This window comes from Protomyctophum bolini (genome assembly GCF_963924005.1).
Source record: "Protomyctophum bolini genome assembly, chromosome: 1".
NCBI classification, from domain to species: domain Eukaryota; kingdom Metazoa; phylum Chordata; class Actinopteri; order Myctophiformes; family Myctophidae; genus Protomyctophum; species Protomyctophum bolini.
Window position 1 is genome coordinate 37,451,777 of NC_137862.1, and position 10,372 is coordinate 37,462,148.

Below are 10,372 nucleotides of genomic sequence, written 5' to 3' on the forward strand. Positions count from 1 at the left end.
TCTATGTTCTGATTCAGAATGAACATTTTGCTCTGTGGTATCTTAATGCTTAATGTTTATTGAAGTACAAAAACTTGTCTTGCCTTGCTTTACCACAAGGCGAATCAGGCTGTGTGAGCAACAGCAAGGGTCAGGTCAGGATTTAGATAAGGGAATTACAACTAAGGGGCGTGGCAAGAAAGGCTAATTGGCCGTCCCACTTCACCACTACAAACCTCATCAATAACATAACAACGCACGGCGCGCGTCAATGAACCTGTACGCACAGCTCAAGCTTGCACAACTAGTCATTTGAAACTACCTACAATGACAGGGAATCACTGGGGATACGGAGAGGAGAACGGTAACGGTTTGATAAGTCCTATAATATGCAGATGCAGGTACTTTGTTTGTAGCTGATTGTTTTCTTTGCACTATTTGTGAACATTTAGGCCTGCCCTGTTTGTTCACTGGGGTTCATGCAAGTTATTGGTGGAAGAGCGCGTCTGCTGTGCTAATACGTTGCAACTTGCCACAAGTGCATCATTGAATTCATTCATCCATTCATTGAAGCTTTTGTGGTTATATTGTTGGGTGCTAGTAGCTGTAGATGTTAATGCGAGATTAGCCCGATTATCCTTAACAATCCCGGTCGACTTCTAAGGTCTCACTCAGGCTCAGCAGTGTTTGCAAGGAGGACCTAATTTTAGAATGTAGGCTATTTGCTTTCTGTGATAAATTCAGAGTTTAAGTGAAATCAAGAAGAAAATGTATTTGGGGTACTTGCAGGTCTTGTTGGGTGCTTTGTTAGATTAGAATCTTTGTCACGTCACATTACAATCAATCTTTATTGTCACATACATCACATTAAGTAAGGTGGGTGAAATTATTGGTTGTGCAGGCTCATCATTGCAGTTAAAATAGAGAAGTGCATAATGATGATACAATGCAAGTGCATAATACATAAATAGGTCATGAATGCAATTGACCTTGATGAAAAATCATCAAGGAAATTCCTTTAAAATGGAATGATGTGGCATGCATTACTAAACAGATGTTAATCCATATACTGTACTGATAGATACTCTTCATATTTTAAAGGTCCATCAGCATGGCACAAAAACTTCCCTATTGCAGAGGGAACACGCCAGTCTCCCATTGACATAGTCCCTGGTGAAGCTGTGCATGATGCCAACCTTGCACCAGTTGTCCTGTCCTATGACCACTGCACCTCCATCAACATTGCCAACAACGGACATTCTGTAACGGTGGACTTTGATGATTCGGATGACCGATCAGGTGAGCAGAAATATTTATACTTGTGTGTGATGATGTGACTTTTGCCTGTCCTCTGAGAAATACCACTACATTGTTATTGCATCCCAAATCTTAAATAAGTCAGGGAATTGGTTACACTATTTCTCATTTCAAAGTTGCTTTATGACGAAGGTAATTATTATTGGCTTGTGTATTCTTTGAGACTGAAAGTAATTCCTTGGAATGTGTGTATCCAGTCTGTTCATGCATGTGACAATTTGCACATCAACTTTCACATTTAGGCATGATAATTAATAATTATTATACTACTGAAAGCCTGTACAAAGTGTACATATTAGTCAACTCACAAAATGGTGCTATGGATGGATTGTGGATCCCAGGTTATGTACTATAGACCTGGGAGGGGGGGTTATCACTTAACTGATATCTTATCAGTGAAGTTAAAGGTCTACAGAATTTCTGCCTGAAAGGTGTAAGTTTAGAAAGCATGAAGTGCACATGTGAACCCACCCTAATCAAAGGGTAACGATAACCCTCTGATTATGATGGAGGAAAGTAAAGGCAGCAGTTAACTCTATGAGAGTGTGTCTGCTGGGACAGATGTATAATAACATGAGGTGATCTCCATGGTTATGATGATCCTATTTGCCCGTATCATTGGGTGGATCCATGTCTACCACCCAGTCATTACCATCGATGCATGATAAGCCCTGAAATGTGAGACTGTTTGGCTAAGACACTTGTCGCTGAGTGAGCAAATTGTCATTCACTAAAACTCAGTGGTTACTTAAGTAAAAGAATAAATATCCTGACACAACTACTCTGTGATTCAAGTACCTCACCGACATTTCTACTTGAGATTGACTGAGTTGATGTAATCGTGGCCACTGGCCAGTTAGACTGTATATTCTTGGTTGCAGACGAAATGCATAAAGGGGTAACGTAGGTACTGTACGTACACAGAGAAAGGCTGAACCAGACAGAAAGGGTAGTCACTCTGACTGTCTATAGACTATGATACCCTACAATGAACTGAAATGCACATCAAATATGTGACGTCACCACCAGAGGTTGGTTCGAGTACTACAAAATAAGTAGCACAGAAGAATAAGCACTTGTCTCACAGTCTGTAACAGGCTTGGGTGGGTATATGATATTTGATTTAAAATTTGATTATGATTAATAAACTATTATAAAAAATATATACATATAGTGAAAATAGCAGATCTACAAGCTCACAGCGATGCAACGTGTCTTGAGCTTGTACATTGGCTATTTTTGTATGCCACAATTGTCCAACAAAGTATAATACAGGGTTAAGTATTTAATCAGACTAATCAATTTAGTCGATTGTGAAAAATCTATTAATGTTTTTGTGTCAAATTGATTTATAAGAAAAAAAGAAATGGTGTATATATAAAAAATAACCTGCTTCTCCATTATTTGATTAACCTACACGAGCCATATTCTTGGTTCTTATATCGATATCTTTATATTTTTGGTTGATTGCCCACTGCCCAGCCCTATGATGGATTTAAATGCTTATGGGCTGGCCTATAAAATAATTGATTGAGCCAGCCTGCCAATAATTTCATCACCTCGCCTGAATCATTTGTGGCTAATAAACTGCTTTTGTAAATTTGTAGTTGGAAGAAGTCCTCTCAAGATAAAGTCATATGTGGCAATATTTTCATTATTCCATATCTGTTTTCAAAATCATCCCTTCTGAATTTCTAAATACCCTGGCATACCATAATACCTTGATACCGCCCAAGCCTTGTCAGTAAGAAAATCACACTCTTCATAATAAGGAATGTAAAGTGAGCTATCAAATATCAATATCAAACCATACCTTTTAGCTTGGGTGACTAAAATGTGTGGGACGTACTAGGTGCTGATAGTTGGTGTTTCGCTCCACCCTCAGTCAATACACATCCTATTTACTTACTTTATAATAAGAGGTTGGTTATAGGTTATAGGCAGGCAGGAATTTCTTGGACGCCATAAAGACCATGGCCACCGTGCCCCCTCAGTTTTGGCCTTATGCCTCTAAAAAGTCAAAAGGTTGAGGGCCTCAGTGGCCCTGCCTGCACTGCCCCAACAGATTTCACTATTTTTGTCTCCACCAAGCTGAAGGCAAATTGGTCACGCAAATTGGTACACAGTCTCTATAGTGCCATTCAACGGCTACCAAAGTTTGCAGGAATGCACGGTTTCAAACAAAATGCTGCAAATCATGAACACATTTCCATGAAATTGTGCACGCACATTCCCACTAGGCAGAGGAAGAAATGCCATTGGAACATTTTCAACTCAGCCTCATGGTGGCGCTGTAACTGGCCAATTAGTGTTTTTACTACCTGCACGATGTGTGTACAACTTTGTATGCACACTCCCTAGAGGCCAAGGAAAAACCTTTGCCTGGAAATTTTCACATCTGCTCTATATAACGCCACCAGGAGGCCGACATATGTAAAACACATTTTCTAATATTACTCCTTCAGATTTTATCCAAATTTCACACAACTTGGTACACATGCTCTCCATAGTCATGTGATCAAGATATATTTCTCATAATCCATCCTGATTGGCTACGATTGGCTTCTAAAGTTTACAGGAGTAGCCCGCTTTGTACCCGTTTTGTATGAATCGCCACAACTCCTCAACGCAGCGTCCAATTGCGGTGAAACTGCATGCATATTCCCACTAGGCTGAGGAAGCATTTCCAGGGGTCCCTATCCAAAAACGTTGAGAACCCCTGATATAGACAATCATTATTACCATACTGTCCTGGCATACCCTGGCATTTGTGCACTCAAAAATGGCTCAACACCAAAGGAGGAGTGGCCTTGCCCCTAAATTTGCTCTGCACAATAATGTGCAATTTAGTTTTCATTACAATACACCACACAGGGTAATACAGCTGAAATATTTGACTGTTGTAAAAGGAACTAAATTAAATGTAGGTTTTGACAAAGATCTGACTGTCTCAAACTGAAGCTTGTGGCAGAGAATTTCTACTGACTGGCTGGTATATGTCTCACAGTCTGTTGTGTCCACTGAGACCACTCATAATGTCTGAGTGAGTGTGTGCCCGGCCTTCCCCACAATTTTAGTATATTAAGCTGTCTGGGTGATGCCATCCTTCTAAGATGCTTAGTGTTCATTGTGGGGGAATAGTCCCCACAAGTATAGTATAAACCTGAAAAATCAACAACCTTGTGTGGAATTTCTTTTTTTTCCGGGTTGGGAATTTGAGGTTGGGTTACCTTTAGGTGATGTTGTAGTTACAGACAGGATTACCTGTACAGTCATATACAGTCACCCAAGTCACTGACAAAGGCGCTTTGTCAATAACGACCATTGACCTCTAATGACTGGCGCATGGGCCAGTCATAATCATCATGATGCCCTGCTGTGTTGACTGACTTGAGACTTACTAGGAGAGGAGAGAGAATAAGGTCAAGTGTAGTTTAGTGTTGAGGGGTGCTAGCCTCCAATATGTTGCTTTTGGAGATTACGTGATATGGCAGCTTACTGAGCCAAGTCTATGGCCGATATTGGTGGGCGCCGCTCACTTCTGTGTGTGTGTGTGTGTGTGTGTGTGTGTGTGTGTGTGTGTGCGCACATGTGTGCATGTGCAGTGATTAAAGGTGGTCCTCTTGACAACGCCTACAGACTGAAGCAGTTCCACTTCCACTGGGGTGGAAAGGGTTCTCACGGCTCTGAGCACACCGTAGCTGGAAAGAGTTATTCCTCTGAGGTCAGTGTGAAAGCTTTTAGTCACAGTGAGTCATAGTGAGTTTGTATCTTTTATGTGTTTGACAGAAAAGTCACGTGAAAGCAATGAAAACAATGCAAAGTCCACTGCCAATGACGACAGTGCAAAATACATGTAATTTCTACAAATCAAATGATGAAAATGGACACGGGGTGCAACAATTAATAAAACAAATCAATTAAATCGATTACCCTCCCCCACCGTGAAATCCAATCGAGAACACAATCTTCAAATCTACAATTCTACACACTCAATACATCTCGATACATTGTGAGCTTGTAGTTGCATGACACGATAAAATATATATTGATAGTAGCAGCCCTAATATAGACTATAAGTACATTTTAGCGTTTAATAAAATATTACTTGGCGGTGCAAACCTTGCCCACACAACTCTACACCATCTCTATGACCTATTATTTTTAAGATTCAGGACAGTATACTGACAGGAATGGAGAGAGAGATGGGGAGTGACACGCATCAGGTCGTCGGGATCGGGACTCAAACCAGCAACATGCATTGCATCCTAGGGTGCCCGGACCACCACGTTGACAGCCCATTCCATCAATTATATATATTTGACCTTGACACAATCATACCATCCGTTCTTGAGTTATATTGAGACAATATTTCCCTTGTGGATCAATAAAGGCCTATATACAGAACTGATTAAAATACCCACATGTATCTCTTTAGTTACTCTTAAACTCTGGTATTCTTGATGTAGATTAATAAGAATGTAGCTCATTTGTAACCTTTTTCTTCCTTTGTTTCCATTATTCACACTCTAGCTTCACCTGGTACACTGGAATGCAGCCAAGTACAAGTCATTTGGGGAGGCAGTGTCGGCTCCTGATGGTCTTGCTGTCCTTGGCATCTTTTTAGAGGTAACGGGTTAATCTGTATGGCATCCCACTTAACTTCTACATCCATCTCCACTTTATGTGACACAGTTGTGAGTTTGAAGATGGAGAGGGGCCTAGCATTGAGCCCTGTTTTCAAATTTACAGGTTATTTTTGATACAATCTGTCAATGTTACATTTAATAGATGTGTGGTTTTTTTTGACAACTTCTCTAAACTATTAAACGCTATTTTAATTTGCTGCTAAGTACATCTTATTGTGTTAGCTGCAGCCTGTTCATGTTATTACTTTGTGCCGCAAATTTTCTCGTCTGTTATAAATAAACAATGAAATTGATTTATTATTATACAAACCTAATTTCCCTAACACTGGTACTTTACTGTTAGACAGGAGATGAACACAGATGGCTCCACAAGATAACGGATGCATTGTTCATGGTTAAATTCAAGGTGAGTGACCCTTTAATCTCATATCCTTTTTATTATGATCAACTATTGCATGCACATAAAGCTTTTGTTGTTTTTCCACCACAGGGAAGTGTCGCAGACTTCAAAGGCTTCAACCCGAAGTGCCTCCTACCCAGCAGCCCTCACTACTGGACCTATCCAGGGTCACTGACCACACCCCCGCTCCATGAGAGCGTCACATGGATTGTCCTGAAGGAACCGATCACAGTGTCTGATAAACAGGTCAGTGTGTGTCAGTTTTGTCTGTGATGAAGATGCAGAAAGTTTTTGGTGGGAATTTTAAAGATGGAGTGCCATGATCTTTTTCCACACTAAAACATGATCATCAGGTCTTATTGTTATATAAGGATTAAGGAGGAAGAAGTTTTTCAAAAAAGTGTATAGTATTTGTTAAAATGTCGTTGTTTTGTGGGCACCCCCACGCCCACCAGTTCATTAAGTATGCCTGGTTTGCCTGATGGGTGGTAATCCACCTGAATTTTAGCCGCACCCACAGCTGTAGTTGTATGATAAAGGGGGAGGTGTTAGGGTAGGGGCTGATAATGTGATTATTATGTCACTATATTACTGTTTTTTTTTCATTGGCACGTTTGACTGTCAAGGGTTCAACCTCCAGGAAGAAACCCTAAATACAAAGGGAATACATCATTGCACATAACGACTCCAGGGTGTCTAATGAAGTACTGTCACCTCATAGACACATGAAAAACTCCATCTTTAAGCCATTATTTGACATACAGCAAATGGTCAGACCGGCCGGGAATCGAATCAGGGACTCGTTGACAAGGGCATTCTATACCCATGTTGCATTGATTCTTTTAGCTTATGAAAAGCAACATCTGTGAAATTGAGTAATTTATTTGGGTTTAGTCATGAAGAAGTCAGCTGGACATGAATGAATGTCCTATCCTTGAGTAGAGCTGGGCAATATAGCGATATGATATTGTGATACAAGACTGAATATTTTCTGCGATGTTGGATATTGTGATACGGCATACGTGTTGTCTTTTCCTGGTTTTAATTACTTAATCCCTTTTTATACTTGAAAGTCGACCTGTGTGAACTGTGCGGTGCAACTATACATTTATTGTTGCGACGGCAGTTTGCATTTACTATTGAATTGTGCATTTCCCATCAGTGTGTTGGTTGGTCACCCCAGGCAAGCCCCCATGGTGCCCAGGTCTTAGTTGTGACATCACATGACATCATCAGGGGGGCTGATCCCTGATGTCATAGTAAAAGCGACTTGCTGTCGCAATTGAGCCCATATATGGAGATCCCTGATGTCATCAATATTGGCCAGCAACTCTACATCTGAACTCAAACCCCAAAGTAATTAGTGCAGCCGCGCCGGCGAGAACTAGAGTTCTCAACAGGCCCAAAATGAAGGCCCCAAAATTACCTGGGCCCTCATCAAACGCTGTACACTCAAGCTAATGTGATTATTTTTGGAATAAATATTTGAGAAATGACAGAGTTACCGCGTGGGGTTCCCCGTAACATCCAGACACCCGGGAACTCACCCAGGGGAGCCTTCCCGCTTCCGAAACGGTCGAGAAATTAGTTATTGTGTTGCAGCTTTCCATTCTCAGACACACATCCGTGCTGGGACGCGTACAATACATGCATACATACACGCATAGCTCAAAAATGGTTTAAAACACAACACAGGGTGGCATGTTGTAAGCTTGTAGATCAGATTTTTTGAGGGGCATTATAGCCTCTCCTATGCCCAGCTTTCTGGGTTTGTGTGAACACAAACATTGGCTTGTTATGATGATTTGATTGGCTGAGCAAAGTACATATTGAAGATAAAAGTGAAGACGCAAAAAGTGATTGGCCAGAATGACATTTGTGATAATTTGCTGAGCACGGAATGTGATATGTCAGGTATGTGTATGGTGATAAGAGGGCCCCTCACTTCACACAAGTGTGATTTTTATGTTTTTCATCAATGATACTATTGTCATAATATCAATATTGTGGTATTTTGGAAATAATATTGTGATATTTTGTTTTATTTTGTCCATCCATATTGCCCAGCCCTACCTGCAGTGATTTTGCCTTGTGTGGATGAACTGAAAACATGAAACCTTCAATCAGTAGAAAACTGATGATCTATAGAAATAAATATTTAGATACCATTTGGAACCAATCGCTGTTCTTTTGAACTATTCTCAGTTTCCTATATTCTCCATATTTACCGTAAATCTATTCTATGGGAAACAGAATCTTTCCTAACGTTTAAAATTATAACCGTTCTGTGAGAGATCAGAGACCGTAAAAGAAAGTATGGTGGAAGTTCTGGTATCCTTTAAGCAGCCCTTTCCAAATTGCTGACCTGAACTATACTCTCTACAAACACCACACCTACATTTAGGCTCCCACTTAACCTGCAGTATCTCACCCCAAATCTCAACCTTCCACAATCTCAACGGCAAAATACTGTGTGTTGAAATGGCCCACTCAGCTGTTCAGAAAACACAGTTGTTAAAATTATCACAAAATAAACGGATGACAGACTATTCTGGTTTGAAAGAGCCCCATCAGCAGGTCAGAAAAATGTCAGCAAAACAACCCATACCTGTAGCTGAGGATGGTGTAGAACTACTGTAACTACTTGTTGCCCCATCATGAGACTTTTTGTCTACTTGGTGGCCAGCTTTGCTCTTTGTCCGGCTTTCTCTTCATGTTTGCCCATCGGGAATGGGATGTTTTAATTACAGTCACCTCGGGCACAGCCATAAGCACGCTGTCTGCATACCCATGTCCCTGACATGCCTTGGGATGAGGGTGGGGAGTAAGCTAGGCGACTGGGCCCACAACCTAGGACTCCAGGGCTGAAGCCCTTGATCCCCTCCAGCTGATTATCCTGATGGATGGATGACTGAATGGGTAAAAGTGTTTTGCAGCGGTTTAATTGAGAAATGCTTCCAAGAGCACTCCGCAGGGAGAAAGCTTTTATGTAACGGGTTTGTTTTTGGTTTCTATTGCAGTCTTCACACAACATTGGTCTTAAGGAGATTTTAAAATGGACTGTGCAGACTGGTAGCAGTAGCAACATTTTTGGAGTTGCCCATGTCCAGAATGGGCATATGGGAACCATATGGGAACCATATGGCCATTTATGCTTAAACATTTTTGTCTCAAAACTTAGATGGGCAAGTTCCGAATGCTCCTGCTTAATGGTGAGGAAGAGGATCAGAGGATGCGGATGGAGAACAACTTCAGGCCCCCTCAGCCACTGAAAGGCAGGACGGTGCGTGCCTCATTCAAGTAACCTGACCATGTGTAAGAGGGACCTGTAGAAAAACACACAAGTGCATTCACAAATTTGACTGTACTTCTGACCTTAAGGTAGCCTGTCCTGGCCCCGGGATTGCTGATTCTGTAAATGGAAGAAAGGGAAAACAACATGTTACAATATAATTATCATCGCTGCCATTATATTGACATGCATTGCCCTATTCAGGTCACACACGTTAACAATCAAGTGTGGAAATCAAAGCTTTTGAATCGGTCCTGATATGGTCACCCTTCCTCCCCTTCCCCACAGTGTTTCTAAGATGACATTTGCTATGCTGTGCAAGGTGCCATTGCCTTCAGATCTGGCTAGTTATATCATATTCCTGACACAGTGGTCCTCAAAGTGTGCCCTGGGGGGTCCCCAGCTAAATGTAGCATAAAATCAGTTTAACCACTTTATCCATAATTCCCCCCCTCCCCCACACAAAAAAAAATAAATGTGATTTTTTTTCAAAGATTTTGAATGTTTTTGAAACGTTTTAGCCATTCAAATCTTGTATGGCGGTCCCTCCATGGCACGAAATATTTTCAGATGGGGGTGTGCAGCCACATACAGAACATAATTAATTATGGAGGTCCTTGACATGAAAAAGTTTTGAGAAACACTACACTAGCACAGCTGCTGTTGGAGGCACGATAACCCTGCCTGTTGGCCTGTGGTCTCACTACATCTTGATCCCGGTTGATCCTTGTTTAT

At 41.1% G+C, this 10,372-nt stretch overlaps 1 protein-coding gene across 1 annotated transcript; it reads left to right on the plus strand.

The window, feature by feature from the left end:
* Window positions 1-213: 213 nt before the first annotated feature.
* Window positions 214-9,649, plus strand: ca7 (carbonic anhydrase VII; the record flags this gene model as incomplete). Its single annotated transcript, XM_080764224.1, has 7 exons — window positions 214-343; window positions 1,081-1,278; window positions 4,902-5,020; window positions 5,830-5,925; window positions 6,289-6,351; window positions 6,436-6,591; window positions 9,527-9,649. Exons 1-7 carry the CDS (start codon window positions 307-309, stop codon window positions 9,647-9,649), a joined length of 792 nt encoding a protein of 263 aa, XP_080620350.1. The 5' UTR covers window positions 214-306.
* Window positions 9,650-10,372: the final 723 nt, after the last annotated feature.